This window comes from Branchiostoma lanceolatum, chromosome 2 (assembly GCF_035083965.1).
Source record: "Branchiostoma lanceolatum isolate klBraLanc5 chromosome 2, klBraLanc5.hap2, whole genome shotgun sequence".
NCBI classification, from domain to species: Eukaryota; Metazoa; Chordata; class Leptocardii; order Amphioxiformes; family Branchiostomatidae; genus Branchiostoma; species Branchiostoma lanceolatum.
The window spans coordinates 21,953,405-21,968,540 of record NC_089723.1 but is presented as its reverse complement, the minus strand read 5'-3'; the positions used below and the strand labels follow the sequence as shown (position 1 = coordinate 21,968,540).

Here is a 15,136-nt window from a genome sequence, read left to right as displayed (position 1 = left end):
GGCAGGGTGTCTTTGACTCCTGCGTGGTTTGATTTCAATACCTTTGTTTTCATTTATATCTAATGATAGTCTTAAGACATAGTCAAGTACAATAATGAACAAATACGGTGCTAAAGTATCACCCTGAAGAACTCCTGTAACTATCTCAAATGAACTAGTCTCACCGTCAGGTGTAATAACGGAGGCTAGAGTATTTCTATACAAAGCTCTGACTGCTTTTATAAAACATTGTGGAATACCATACTGTGCTAGAATATCAAACATTACATCTCTATTAATAGAATCAAAGGCCTTACGAAAATCAACGAAAAGCAGTAAAAAATCCCTATTACATCTCTTCATCTCCTCAATTATAAGACGTATTGCCAGAATCTGTGAAATAGTAGACCTTCCTTTTCTGAATCCATTTTGATTCCTCCTAAGAATGGGATCAATTACAGGGGTAAGACGATTAAGTAAAAGTCTGTTATACACCTTTGCTGCAATGGGAGTGAGAGTAATACCTCTATAGTTGGAGGCAGATGTTAGGTCACCTTTTTTGGGGATGGGAACGATTCCTCCTTTAAGCCAGGAAGATGGTGGTCTGTGATACATAAATGTTTGGTTGCACAGGTGTAAAAGAAGGTCATTGAAAACCGGGTCTTTCCAGATGATGGCTGGGATATTATCCAGACCAGGAGATTTATTGTCAGGGAGGGATCCCAGAACTGTTTTGAGTTCGCTTGGAGTGAAAGGATCTGTTGATGCCTAATACCATGTTTTGTAGTATACTTATAACCATTTCGTAACTGTTGATCTGGAAAGAACGTTTTGGTTGCGTGCAAACTAGGACAGATTAACTGACACCATTATACCCCGGCCCCAGGCGCAGTGCTCTTGGCAACTTTCTCCAGATTTGAGCCTTGGTGTGCAAATGTGCCATTAATTAATTACGGCACCGGGATCTAGCAACATAGGCGGTCCAGGTTTATTATTGGTACATAATGTACATGTGATTCATAAGATTCCTCGGCATCGTGACAAATTCAAGATTCCGTATCCACATCAAACATTTACCTGCCCTACATACTATGATACTGGCACTTCAAAGAGCGTAAATTCCCCCACGTTTCCTTCCGTTAAGGCGTTGTACAGGATTTCGCAGAATTTTGTATAACAGGACATAAATCAGAGATTCAAAACACACAGCGAAGAAGAATATGAACGAATAAAGTTTGTTCCAGCGTAAAATGTTTGCACAGAATCTCCGCAGTGGTGCGAAAACTACATCAAACATTTGATTACCCTAAATAACAGAACTTACATGTCAACGGTGTGCCATTTACATTGCATTTCGTTACTACAATTCCAGCACTCTGATACCCTCATATTCCAAGTACGGATAACGATATGTAAACATTACAAAAATACATCTGTTCAGCACTTTTATAAAGGTTAGGTATTCAGGAACGAATTCAGGAACGAATGCTAAAAAAATATTTTGATAATTGAAGAGATTTCCGGACAGAAAAGCTCTATTATTTCTTAGAAAACGTGTCCAGTGGTATAGATGGAATTGAAACATATTGTAAATTCAACATTTTGTACAATAACACACTAGTTTAGGTTAGTTTACCAGTTAGTACTTGAAAGGCTTTTCCTACAAAGCCTTTAAATACGCCCGCACAGCAATGAAACCCTCTCGGTGTTAATTATTAAGTCATGGTCTTTAAGCACCCCAATAGACAGCCGTGCTGTAGAAGATTACTACCTAGTTCCTTAGACATGATCATGACCTCCTCAACTTTCCGAAGCCCCAGGCCAGAAGTAAAGGTTCATTGAGAGGTTACAGCCATAAATTCATTCTAAATTCATCGTAGACGTGGGTACATCTTTTTCAAATCTCAAAGTTCATAAATAGAAGGCTGTCTTCATCATTTACATTGGCTATTTGATTGCCCCACATATTTGGGTTCCGGAATGCCCCTCACATCGTCCTAGTCAGCTCTTGACCGGACATCATTAGTCAATGACATCTGTCTGCATTTTAGGCCATTTCTGGTGGCTTCTTCAACACTTATATGCACAGGGACCCTCCCGCATCACTGTACACAACACCTCACCAATGAAACGCCTTCTTGACTCAATGATTGACAGAGGGTGGTTACACTGATGAGCTTGAACAAATATGGACCGCTCAAAGGCTTTAACCGCCCGCTGGCCGGTATAGCTCAGAACCCACCGTCTACGGCTCTCTGGTACGAACGTCCCGGTTCTGACAGCCAGTTCTCCTCCAAGCCTGTTCGAAGCTCACACTAGGAAACCATGGCCGCTCAGGTGTCACGAACGACCGCTGAAATCACTCAGTATTCCTCCACCATGCAAGCTTCCGAAGGCGCGCTGCAAACCCTCAGCGACGCCAGGATGACCCGCGCCAGCGAGAAGAAAGAGCTCGGCATCCTCAACGACCGCTTCGCTACCTACATCGACAGGGTGCGAGCCCTGAACGAGAGCAACGCCACCCTGGAGGTTCAGCTGCAGGCCGCCCAGGTCAAAGCCGCTCCCGTCGACAAGGCAAAGTTCGAGGAGATGCTGAAGGAGCTGCGGACTAAGGTGGACGAGCTGTCGAAGGAGAAGGCCCAGGTGGAGGTGGAGAGGAACAGCTGGCAGACACAGGCGGAGGAGTGGCAGGGAAAGTACGTTATATCATTGCTTTCAAATTCATTACTTTCATTTAACTACGCAATTCTCTTAGCATTTCAAGGTTTCAACAAAACGTTTCTTTCTTTCTTCATTGCATTGGTTGGTAGCTAGGGCGTTGGTTGGTTGGTTGGTTGGTTGGTTGGTTGGTTGGTTGGTTGGTTGGTTGGTTGGTCAATCGGTGGGTCGGTCGGTCTGTTGGTCAGTCGGAAGGTTATTCAGCATGGTCCACACGTTACACACGTTACTAAGCATGGTCTTCATGTTTTGTTATAGGTGCGAGGACCAGATATCAGTGCGCTCAGAGCTGAAGGCTGACATCGAGAAGCACAAGATGGTAAGCTTCGTCCCCTTACTACGTCAGATTTGTCTAATCCTTGATTACTTAATTAGAATGTTATGCAACGTAGAAGTATGACTGAAAAGACAACAAAACGCACCAAGCGCAAAAAAGTTCGTTTTTATTCGTTTTTTAATGAAATTCGTTGAGCGCTGAGGTTGCATAGAGCGCGCAGGGAGAGCGCCGTCCTAGAGGAATGGGGTATAAAGAACGTTTTCCTTTACTACCCTGAAATAATCCATACTGTTTCAGGAACTGGAAATCATCACAGCGGTGCGTGTGGGCTTCGAGAGCAGGCTGGTGGTCGCACAGGAAGAGATTGAGTTTGTGAGGAAGACTCACTCGGAGGTAAGCTAGTCTATCTGTTTGTCATACCAATCATTTAGTTAGCAAGTAAAGTAATGTTGACTCGCTCATATTGATATCCTCCGGCAACCCCAAAACTGATGCAAGCGTGTGAATAAAAAAGTTTTGCAAAGAATGTTGCCTTCATCATGAAATAGCTAAGTGGTCAGGAAGGTTGAACAAATGGCTAAACACACAGAGTATGGTATACCATACAATAGATTCTTATTTTTTATTCTTTCAGATCTTGTTTTTTTAATTTGGTATTGACTTTGGCTTTCTACGACATTAGTATCATTTCCTGATTATGATTTGTAATTTACGGGCACAAGATCGGTGAAATGATAGGATTGTAACTTTGGCTTTCTACGACATTAGTATCATTTCCTGATTATGATTTGCAATTTACGGGCACAAGATCAGTGAAATGATAGGATTGTAACTTCATGGGTTCTGGGACCAACACCCTGTATGTACTCTACCCCACAATAACGCTTTATAAATATGGGCACATTTTACAGGAGATGACAGTTCTGCAGGAAGAGTTGGCTCTGACTGTGACTAAGATAGAGTCTCAGCAGCCGGTGATGACGGGACCAGATCTCAGCGACACCCTGAAGGAGATCCGTGAACAGTACGAGACGATCGGGCAGGCTAACAAGCAAGATGCCGAAGCCAAGTACAAGGAGAAGGTAAAAAAAGATAAGGCTAATCCAGAACGTTTGTGCTTCAAAAATATTCTATTTTCAGGAGACAGCTTAGTAGTTGTATAAATACAAAGAACGTCTGAAGAATCCCTAATTGATAGCTTCAAACGACGCCGGGACCCACGTGTAGACATGCAATGGTTAGATGGGGCAAGTTGCCACTTAATGTACAAAAGTCGTGCAGTATGACCAGCCACTGTTACGGACCTACGAGGCTGATGTGATATGTAGAGGGCCAATTATGCAAGCTTTATGCAGATAAATATGTCTAATGGTAAAAACGCCATCTAAAATGACCGATTGTTTCTACTATCTAGTTTTGAATACTTAAATTCATACCTTATATAACCGTATAACCATATCTATGGAATGTTGCCACTTGTCTTTGCTGCTATATGTGACAGTTTGCGGAGATAGCCCTGCTACGGGAGAAAGACAGCGAGGCTCTTGCAGCTGCCAGGACAGAAGTGGCTGGATTCCAAAAGAAGCTCAGCACCATAAGGGCCGAGTCCGAGGCTATCAGGAGCAAGGTGAGTGTGTGATGCTGTCAACATAAGTGTTGTGAGGTAGCCTGTGGACGTTTCAACATTTTTTTGGACATAAACAGTCATGCTTTCTTCTACATGACCTCTGATCTCCGAACACACGTGGGCACAAACAATTGCTCTTGTGTATATAGTGTATCTATAAAAGTGATCAAATGTCTCAACGATGTTTAAACTGGATTATAAGACTGATTACATTGTATTCAAACTAGTGATGTGTAAATTGCCATTAGTTGTATATTTCTGCCTGTCTCTAAACTATTGACTCTCCAATATCTGCTTTTCTGCCTTAGAGTTAGTGTTAGGTACTCTATCATTTGCCAATATATACTCATCCCATGTTCTCTTGTATTCCTGACAGAACGGTGCTTTAGAAGACAGCCTAAAGCTGACAGAGGCCCGCATGCTGAAGGAGGTTGAAGGATACAGGCAGGCCATCGGGAAACGGGAGGCGCAGATCGAGAAGATGAAGCTGGAGATGGCCCAGAATCTCACCAACTACCAGGAGCTGATGAACGTCAAACTGGCGCTCGACATTGAAATAGCAGCTTACAGGAAGCTGTTGGAAGGGGAGGAGATGAGGTAAACAGGCAATTTTCATGGATGACATCAACTCCAAATTGAATGCTAAAACAGAAAAAGATGGCGAGGAAAACAAGATGGCGAAAAATAAGATGGCCAAATTAGACACCATAATCATTGTAAAAAAAGTCGAAGAGACAAATATGGTATAACAACCAACAGGTCTTTTATTCCTGTATTCAATAAAGTGAAACTTCTAGAATTACAATTAAGGCTACAACACGACATATTTCCCATTTTGGAAAGATATATTGACCATCTCTGAATGGGATTCTTTTTCAAAATCAGGTGGAAATTGATGAGCGCGCTGATATCATCCATGTACTTGCTGTGGCCTGATGTTTGATACATTTATCTTCTATGGATAGACAAGCCCCAAAGCTCTGTCTAACCCTGTCAAAACATATCATGCAAATTGAAGTAAAACTGTTACCTCCAGTTACTTCAAGCTGAAAAAAAAGTAAACCAACACCTCTCTTATTGCTGCCTACATGAAACTGTAAGAGAAAAAACCAATAGCACTCGTGGCTGTACATTCATACCACGATTCCATTTTTTTAATTTTCTTTATCTTGACTTCTTATCTGCACGTAGTTCATATCTCTGCTTCGATTGGTAATTTGTTGACCGATTCTAATGGGGAGGGGGTGCAGCAGATAAAGAAAAGTATATGATTTAAACCTTTTCACGTTGTCATCATCACCAAAACTGACATACGCAATAATGAAGCAACTTTGCTCGTGAGTGTCACAGTGAACTTAAGTACGAGAAATCAGTCTACAAATTAACCACATAATGTTTATTTCTTTTTATTATCTCTACATAGGTTGTTCGGACATTAGCCCAGATTCCCCAGCCGGGCCAGGCGGCACAGCAGGCACAGCCGGTACCCTAGAAACGACGGCATGTGAGAATGTTACGACGCAAAAGATGATTTCATAGCAAGCTTCTGATATAGTCCCGTGGTATCAAAATCATAGATCTTCATTAGACGTTCTTCTGTCCATACAGTGCATGTTTAGACAGATACCAGTGTTAATCTGGTACAATAGAGACTGAAGCAAAAACTACTCGATCACGATAAAAAGAAGACATCGTGCTTTTGAGTGAAGTTGCGTATACAATACAATGAGAAGCAGCTGGGTAAACAAACAACTACAGAGTGAATGATAGATGTGCCACGTCCACGTGTTTGTCACGTTATCACATCTCTGCACTCTCGCTCTGATACTTATGTAACGTTAGTGTTTGTATTGATTTCAGCAAATATAAAAGCAACGAACGTAATAAAAGATATATTGAATTGAATGTCTGTTTTTTTTTACAAAACGTAGATTCTGTGTCCTCTTTAACAAAATATCAGACAGTGTCCAGGACAGGGACACACAGACAAATATAAAGTTCCATGTAAATTTTGAAAAGAAGGATGTGTATAAGAGTCATTTATAAATGTACTTTCTTCTTACTAAACAATGACAGGAAATATGCCCCTAGACTTGAAGCGATTCTTTTTCAGTTTATTCTGCATTTTCATAATCAAATAAATGTAGACATCTACATGTATAAGCTGTGGCCTCTCAGCCAACAACTAGAGAGGCAACTTTTGCGGGCAAATACAACATATTTCACCCATCATCGCCTTCCCCATGCAAAATGTGATCAATCACACACATAATGAACCATTCCATAGACACATCAACCGAAAAAAATGGATTACCAGTCCAAAATTTAATTTTTGAAAATGCAAGATGCAAGGATGGCCTTTTTTGATAATCAAAATGCACATTTGTGGCTTCGCTACCATGATATTTAAACCAAATGACCAGAAATTTGGTATGGAAATGCCTCTGATAGATACTCACAGGTCTTTCTTTGCAATTCAGCATAATCAAGTCCCTAGCTTTCTATTCGAGAGAAAACTGGTGATGGCTGGTTAGATAGCACACGCCGTGACGGTATGTAGATCAGACCGGTTCTCTCCACACACACACATACACATTCACTCACAATCTTACCATTTTTGTACTTAAGAGCAAAAATGCAAACATAACACTTTGAATCTTGAGAGTTTTACTTAAGCACAAAATTGAAACTTAACACTTGTCTTCTCCAATTCTCTTATTATTTCCTCTATGTAGATACGAATACTGCGAGTTGAATCATTTCCATGTCAAACCACAAAATTATATTACATGAAGATTACATTGCAGAAAATCTACATTCATGTCAAAATATACATGTTTTCGGAATTGGCTGCAATCTATTAGTAGTATATCCTTTTCTGGCTGGCAGGGTCTGCCTGCTTCTTCCACAGGCAGTTTCTCATGGATACCGAACAGTCAATGCAAAATATTTCAGAAACATATTCAAGGAGCGCCTTTAAGGCAATTTTCTGTCAAGCGGCAAACAATAAGAATCTTTAAGAAACTTGAAACATATTCAAAAATAAAAGCAGACTTTCATATGGAGAATCAGTATACAATGTAAGTAGCCAGCTGATACTATCTACCATTAACAACATTGTATAGCCTGGAACCTTGCTGCAGTTTGTACTAGATTAGAACAAGTAGCCAGCAGTATTTTGCCTTACATTGTACCTGTTACAATTGTTGTGCAATAAACTTTAACTTGACTTGGACCATGATCTGCTTCTCTTCTCTGGTGGGGTCTGGAGGATAGAAACAGAAGAGTGAGATTTAGCATTTCAATACAGAGCTGAAACACTGATTAAAAAAACTATAGACAGATATGGAATCTGTTCATGTGTCCAAATAAACATGCATGATTCCAGAATTACTTACAATCTCGTGTGGATGGCTGGGGCCAGATTTGTCTACTTCCTCCAAATGTGGTTTATCGCGGACCAGGTTCTGCTTCTCTACAGGAGGTCCCATCTAGAGAACACAAACAGGAGCGCAAGATTTAGCATCACAATGCAGAGTAGAAACATTCATCAACAATATATTTTGACCATACTTATAGTATGGGCAAAATGTAATTAAGAAATTACATTCATTTGCAAACTGTACATATTGTCTGTTGTCAGAAGAAAACATTACTTAACATTTAGTTGTGTTGGAGCAAGGAGGTTTTATAAAACCTCTTTGGTTGGAGATAATCTTCTCTTCGATGTCCATGCCAGACCTGTCTCTACATCTACATGTACGTGTAGTGACAGAAGACAACAGGCCCTACCTGTTGTGTGCCAAGAGCATAATCTTTCAACTGCCCCTTATCATCTGAAAAGAAACAGAGACACTTCATTCATTCTTGTATACATTACTGGACATCTCTCAAAATGCTTTTCAATGGGAAAATGATACGAAATATGACAATGACAGAAATATGAAAACACTTACACATATTGTAAGGAAAATAAAGCCAAATGACCTGAGATTTGTTATAACACTCTAAAAACACAATCAATGCAAATGACAAATTGGCAGTAACAATAAAGTATTGACACGAATGGTTCTTAATCTACAAGGCTTCCAATAATGGAACATCCACCAAGCTCCCCCTTAAGCAGGTCTTCCCAATGTTCCCATCCCCCACTGAATGTGCCTGGTGGGAAGGTGGGAAGCTGGCACAAATATGCCATTCACAGGCTTCCACTTACCAGGCTCCCCCTTGCCAGGTCATTTTGGCAAGAGCCAGAGCAGGACCCTTAGTCCTTCCCCATCCACCTTGCCACCACCAAATGTACCGGGTGGCAAGGGCCGGTATGCTGGCACAAATATCATTCTCTGGCTCCCAGTTATGGAGCACTCACCAGGCTCCCCCTTGCCAGGTCATTTTGGCAAGAGCCAGAGCGGGACCCTTAGTCGTTCCCCATCCCCCTTGCCACCACCAAATGTGCCGGGTGGCAAGGGCCGGGACGCTGGCACAAATATATCATTCACAGGCTCCCAGTTATGGAGCACTCACCAGGCTCCCCCTTGCCAGGTCATTTTGGCAAGAGCCAGAGCGGGACCCTTAGTCGTTCCCCATCCCCCTTGCTACCACCAAATGTGCCGGGTGGCAAGGGCCGGGACGCTGGCACAAACCTTCGACTCCCCAGTTACCTCTAATTCCTGCTCCTCCCCCTCCTCCCCTCTTACCTCTAATTCCTGCCTACCAGCTGGGTCCTCCAATCTTACCTCTAATGGCTGCTCATCAACTGGCTCCTCACCTCTTACCTCCAATACCTGCTCGTTGGCCAGATCCTCTCCTCTTACCTCCAATTCCTGCTCGTTGGCCAGATCCTCGCCTCTTACCTCCAATACCTGCTCAACAGCCGGTTTCTGTCATCTTATGTGTAACTCATGCTTGTCGACCCGATCCTTAATTTGCTGCTTTGCCTTCCACTCATTCAACCTCTTCATTGGTTTCTTACTCTTGCGTCTTGGCATTTCTGCTAAAAAAATGAAAGTACAAGAATGTACATTCTGAAAGATTACATACACATGGTAAAAGTTTAGAACCTCTCCGAAAATTCTAGTTTCCAACTAAGCTCCTTGCATACTAAACATCACAAAGTACATGTATCCACAATAATGACATTCCCTATGTCCTTGAAAATGTAGTGGCTTGTGTGGCAGTTTGCCAAAGTAGCCCCCCTCCCCAAAAAATCTGAGGAACACAGAAAGACGTCACCATGAAAACAAAATAAATCTCCAGTTTATAACCATCATGAAACCGAAATGATACAGAAACCTCTATCTTAAGCTAGTCGTTTGTAACGGAAGACCGATTTCATAGCTACTAAAGTCTTGCATGTGACGAAATAAAATGTCTGCTATAACTACGATAGTCAAGTCAAGTCAAGTCAAAGCCTTTATTTTACTTCGAATGCTTGTTCGGCCATAATATGGCCGCTTTTCGACAAGGTCGAAGTGAAACGGAGGGGCAGGAGTCACGGTACAAAAATAAACTTAACGTAAAGTTAACGTAACCGATATCAATACAATCATGGAAAATACATCAAAATAAATAGTTGAATAAATAATTAGATAAATAAATACATGAATACATCATAGTACATAATTAAGTCATTAATCCGTTATCCAGTCCATATTTGCACTCAAGGGCTAATTATGTATGATCCAATAGGTATTTGTATACGTAAACAACAGAGTGCCGAGCACATAATTTCTTACCTGATAAAATTGTCCGCTATCTCTACGAAGTAAATGTTACTGAACCGTTGGTTCTTGAGTTAGTTTATAGAGGAGAGCGTAGTTGGCCGAAGACTCTACTCTTAGTCTACTCTACTCCACCGTACAAAGTCCGACAAACAAAAATATGAGTGGTTCCATTCCAATTTTGCTGAGTTTGAACACAGCAAAACGTAACATACGAAATGTGACCACGAAAAGAAATACATTTTATTTATCTATTTATAAAATAAAAGGTAACCATTATTTACTAAAAATGTATGAAAAAAATCCAGGGTAAGGCCCAAAAGTGTCTTTGGTCGTTTCTAACGGAAATTGGGGATTTATTCCAAAAACGATGGTGTAGCACTTGCCTGCGGTCACTTGTCACGTGAATGGAAAATTCCGTCGTCTGCAGCGGGCGAACGTGCATGTTATGAAAACAACAAAATGTAATACGCACATATCATATAAAACGTGACTACAAATTTATCAATATATTCATCAATTAAATGTCAAGTAACTATTACTTACTAGAAATGTAAATATTTTCTGGGTGGCGGTTGTTTTTAAGGGAGAACGGTAATTTTATTCCGAAAACACTACGACGCTGGTCTAGCACTTGCCTGCGGTCCCATGAATGGAAAATTACAGAGCGGGCATTTTCAAATGTGTTTACTAAACGAAAGCGACACAAAATATTTAGCGTTATCAATTACCACAAGCATCTCTATACGTAAGATAACAATGTAGGGAAGGAATTCGGGATATTAAAGCACTTCTTACCTGGTAACGTTAGTACTTTCTGCTATCTGACGATAGAAAAATGTTGGTCGTGACGCAGAGTGTCGTCTGCTAGCGTACTAGTGATGGAAAATTCCGCAGAAGCTTTCCAACCGACATGCAGCGGGGGGATGTGTATGCAAGTTCGACAGCAAAAGGTGTTGAACCCGGCGTTATATCCTTTTTATCTACATTTTATGATATTATAAGTACTTTGACATATTTGTTTAGGCATACATTCCTATATACCTTGTTCTTACCCTATATCAATAATGATACATTCAACTTACTCCCCCACAATATCAAAATGGACGCGTCCGCATGCCGCGCGCCTATTAGTATTGAAAGTGACAGAAGTGGCAAATATTGTCAAAAAAGCCCAAAATAGATCGTTTTGAAGATATGTATGCCAAAAATGGGAATGTAGTCCTTGAAATATTTGTTCAAGCCACATATACAGCAAATTTCAGGTCATTCGGTTGAAATACCAGGGCGCAGGAGGCCAAGATATGCTAAAAATAGCCTAAAAACCTCAATAAAATCACTTTCAAGGTCAATATCAAAAAAAGGAAAAGAACGCACATTGATTTTTGCCTACATTACCTCTGTACCAAATTTCAGGTCATTTGGTCAGAAATGACAGAGATGAATCGATTTGAAAATTTGACAGGAGGAGAAGAAGAAGAAGAAGAAGAAGAAGAAACATGAGAGAAAACAATATATTCCACCATACCAGGTATGGTGAAATATAATGACGTCATTAGGCATGTCTATATCCACGACCATCGGCCCGTCTCCAGGTGTCAGGGAGAAGGTTTTGGTGGCCGCCACCTGACCGTGGAACCTGACTTTGACCTCGTAGTTGCCATGGAAACCGCGGAAGTCGAACTCCTGTCCAGCTAGCGTCGTGGTGCCGTGCTGCAGGGACAGGTTGGTGCGCCAGTCGGTGAAGACTAGCTGCCGCCAGCGGCGACCGGCCTCGTTGAGCTGTAGCGACAAAGATTTAGAAGAGCATTAAGTAAAACCGTACGGTCAAGGAAAATTACTTTACTTCAACTATACCAAGTGTAGCCATACGTTGAATACGAAAGCATGTCAAGATACATTGACATTCATCGTATGTGGCAACTATCTTTTATGTAGAGAGCTTAACGTTTCGACCCGAAGACAGTTAGACTAGGACGGCGCTCTCAGCGCGCTCTCACGGCGACCTCAATTTGGCCAGATTGCCGTGAGATCGCCGAGAGCGCGGCGAGAGCGCCGTGGGAGCGCGGAGGGAGCGCGGTGAGAGCGCCATGCCCGCCATGCGCGCCGTCACCTGGCGATGGTTTTGAACATGTCCAAAACAGTCACCGTGAGCGCGCCGAGGATGGCGATGGGATAAAAGGGCCGCAGCGAGCGGTCAATGATCACAGCAAGCGCTCAGCGAGGATTGAATGGTCTTAACTGTAGTTCAAACAAATTTCATGCTTGAAGTGGTGTATCTTGAATTTTTGGGAATTTTGTAGTCAAATCATAGTTTTGTTCATGGGTAATACAAATTGACGAAATCTACAAGTACTTGCTTCCATTCAAATTAATTCCTTCCAATTTGTATTGTCAGTGGTTCAAAAAGTGTTTCAAACGTCTGTGATTTACGTTGCTATAATAACGAAAAATGATAAAACATATTTATTGCAAACAGTTTACATGACAGCCAACACAGAAAAACAACAAAAAGTTGAACATGTATATAACTTAAGACACACACTGAGCGACCGTGAAGGGACCAAAATCGAATCTGTTTTCCCCTTGATTTTATCATTCAAATATGTTGCAAGAGGTAAGGGTATGACTGAGAAGACAACAAAGCACACAAAAATGAAAAAAAAAATGTTCGTTCGTTCGTGAGAGCGCCGTTCAAGTGGAATGGGGGTCTTAAAAAGCTGCTGTTCACAGTTATCATGACATGTCACGTCTATTGAGTCCTAAGAGTGGCTTCCCATATTATAACAGTAATCTTTTATTGGTCTGTAAACATTTTGACATTTTAAGGTTTTATGAGGACTTCCACGATATGTTAGATGCATTGTTTTGAACTGGACCTCAGCTCAACGTAATCTCTACTGGCAATAGCAGTTTCAGGATTACCAAAATTCGCACTGCCAAAGGATGACCACATTTGACATTTGAAGGCTTATGTTGACATCAATGATATGTTAGATACATCATATTGTACTGAACCTCAACGTTATCTCCACTGGCAATTGCAGTTAAAGGATCGCCAAAATTCGCAATGCCAAAGGAGGACCACAGAAGGATTCCTTCTACGGCCGGGTGGCTGAAGGCGACCCGCAAGGCGTCCTCGTAACCCGCCGCCCTCTCCAACTCGTCTAGCTCGGCTACGGTCATCTCCGTTACCCAGATGGGCAGGCCGGCAGTGGCCAAAAGGTCCAAGCGACTCTGTAAAGGAAAAAATTGAGTCTTGTAAACTCAGTTTATGATCTCAAATGTGTACATTAATCATTTTAGATGATAAATTGTATTTGCTGTATATTTGGAAGATAAATTTTGACGTCAATATGAAAATACCTAAAAGGCAATCGTTGGTGTATATGTTGATAAGTATTCTCTAAATCCTTTGCAAGGTCAAGGAAAATTTCCAAAAGTTATGACATCGAAACAGTACCTTAAGAAGAACGGGGTCTGGTCGGCTTTTGAAGTGTCCCTGAGCTCCGATCGCGTCGACTGGAGCTCCGTTAGCGAGGAACTCCTCAGCCTGGTGCACGTAGGCCTGTGGAAAACACAATGATGTCCATCGTTTATCTCTTGCATGCATACCCAGGCTTTACAATTTCTTTTGAATGTATATACACATATTCTCTCTCTCTCTCTCTCTCTCTCTCTCTCTCTCTCTCTCTCTCTCTCTCTCTCTCTCTCTCTCTCTCTCTCTCTCTCTCTCTCTCTCTCTCTCCTCTCTCTCTCTCTCTCTCTCTCTCTCTCTCTCTCTCTCTCTCTCTCTCTCTCTCTCTATATATATATATATATATATATATATATATATAAGATTACACATGATCTGTGCAAGGCACTGGGCACTCAACTAATAAGAAGCTGGTTACTCAACTTTATGTGTAACTCTAAAATGATTAGCAAATGTATATATAGGAAAGGCAGAATTTTCAAAATAAACCTTGTTTACTTGTACTCTTCGATGCTACGTATCAAAGAGCAGACGGATAGATCCAACACAGTATTGATTTTTTCCGTCGCCATATCTATGCAAATATGCTGTGATAAAGGTATTCAATCGTTGCCAGAAAAGGATGACTTTTATCATTAGACAATGTAGCAGACTAGATCCACGAACCTGTGTCATAGCACCACTGTTGATGACACCGTAGTCGTTCAAGAAGAGGTTGACACCAGGGTCCTTCTCCTTCACCTTCTGGAACATCTCGTGCCGGATCTGCGGGTTTCCCGTTTTCTCCACGAAGAAGTTTCCGTGAAGCATCTCGTTGTTGATGTCCCAATGTTGCAACCTGGCACAGCGTGAGGAAAGAAATTATTGCCCACAAATCGATTAATATGATACTTTATAATGAGCTTTGTGGCAAATTCTCAGGTGTCTGATCTTGATGCTAGATTTGAGAAGATGGTTGCAAAAGCTTCGTTTCTTCAAAATACAATGTGTGAAATAGCACCAGAACGTCTTAGTTTATCCGGATCCCGTCTCCATAATATAGATTGATATCTTTGATTATTAAGACTGACAGTACAATGCAGTGTTTTCAAAGCTGAGTTTGGTTGGGAAGATTGTGACCTTTTTATTAGATCGTGAAAATTATGACCTTTTATCGGGAGTAGGGTTTTCTGTTAAGTGTTTTCAGAAGGTTGAATTAGTTCGATAATGCTTGTGTGTGGTAGGCGTCCTTCTATCCAGGGTGGTGAGGATATCACTATCTAGATATCATTGCCCTGGACCACGTCTTGTGTAACTTGTAAATCCTGACCTAGCATGGCAAGTCACGTTCATATTAA

General features: G+C 41.4%; 2 protein-coding genes and 1 long non-coding RNA gene across 8 annotated transcripts; 1 reads left to right on the top strand and 2 right to left on the bottom strand.

Moving 5' to 3' along the window:
* The first annotated feature begins 2,191 nt into the window (after positions 1–2,191).
* LOC136427933 (non-neuronal cytoplasmic intermediate filament protein-like) lies at positions 2,192–6,501 on the top strand. 2 transcript variants are annotated; one of them, XM_066417165.1, is made up of 7 exons: positions 2,193–2,675; positions 2,956–3,016; positions 3,272–3,367; positions 3,886–4,056; positions 4,476–4,601; positions 4,978–5,198; positions 6,025–6,501. In XM_066417165.1, exons 1-7 carry the CDS (start codon positions 2,305–2,307, stop codon positions 6,038–6,040), a joined length of 1,062 nt encoding a protein of 353 aa, XP_066273262.1. In that variant the 5' UTR covers positions 2,193–2,304; the 3' UTR covers positions 6,041–6,501. The 2 variants fall into 2 exon arrangements, with proteins under 2 accessions (XP_066273263.1, XP_066273262.1); XM_066417166.1 differs by lacking the exon at positions 6,025–6,501 and having other exon boundaries at positions 2,192–2,675; positions 4,978–5,202.
* A 1,272-nt stretch (positions 6,502–7,773) lies between these two features.
* LOC136427931 (uncharacterized) lies at positions 7,774–11,539 on the bottom strand. Of its 5 annotated transcripts, none has more exons than XR_010754540.1 (5): positions 11,120–11,539; positions 10,708–10,745; positions 8,394–9,594; positions 8,000–8,092; positions 7,774–7,866 (listed from the first exon to the last, which is right to left on the bottom strand). It is a non-coding gene; the product is annotated as an uncharacterized lncRNA (long non-coding RNA). The 5 variants fall into 5 exon arrangements; XR_010754538.1 differs by having other exon boundaries at positions 8,394–9,591; positions 11,120–11,538; XR_010754539.1 differs by lacking the exons at positions 10,708–10,745; positions 11,120–11,539 and adding an exon at positions 10,337–10,519 and having other exon boundaries at positions 8,394–9,591.
* A 347-nt stretch (positions 11,540–11,886) lies between these two features.
* Positions 11,887–14,474, bottom strand: LOC136426911 (anti-sigma-I factor RsgI6-like). Its single transcript, XM_066415631.1, has 5 exons — positions 14,466–14,474; positions 13,785–13,889; positions 13,427–13,558; positions 11,966–12,103; positions 11,887–11,910 (listed from the first exon to the last, which is right to left on the bottom strand). The coding sequence occupies exons 1-5, from the start codon at positions 14,472–14,474 to the stop codon at positions 11,887–11,889; spliced, it is 408 nt and encodes a 135-aa protein (XP_066271728.1).
* Positions 14,475–15,136: the final 662 nt, after the last annotated feature.

Bases quoted from the DNA above. Each gene is read 5' to 3' on its own strand.
- LOC136427933 (XM_066417165.1), top strand. From the start codon at position 2,305: ATGGCCGCTCAGGTGTCACGAACGACCGCTGAAATCACTCAGTATTCC. The intron at 3,017-3,271 runs GTAAGCTTCGTC...ATACTGTTTCAG, and splicing joins ACATCGAGAAGCACAAGATG to GAACTGGAAATCATCACAGC. The intron at 4,057-4,475 runs GTAAAAAAAGAT...TATATGTGACAG, and splicing joins AAGCCAAGTACAAGGAGAAG to TTTGCGGAGATAGCCCTGCT.
- LOC136426911 (XM_066415631.1), bottom strand. The intron at 13,559-13,784 runs GTACTGTTTCGA...TTTCCTTTACAG, and splicing joins CAGACCCCGTTCTTCTTAAG to AGTCGCTTGGACCTTTTGGC. The intron at 12,104-13,426 runs GTAGAAGGAATC...TTGTCGCTACAG, and splicing joins TCGCCTTCAGCCACCCGGCC to CTCAACGAGGCCGGTCGCCG.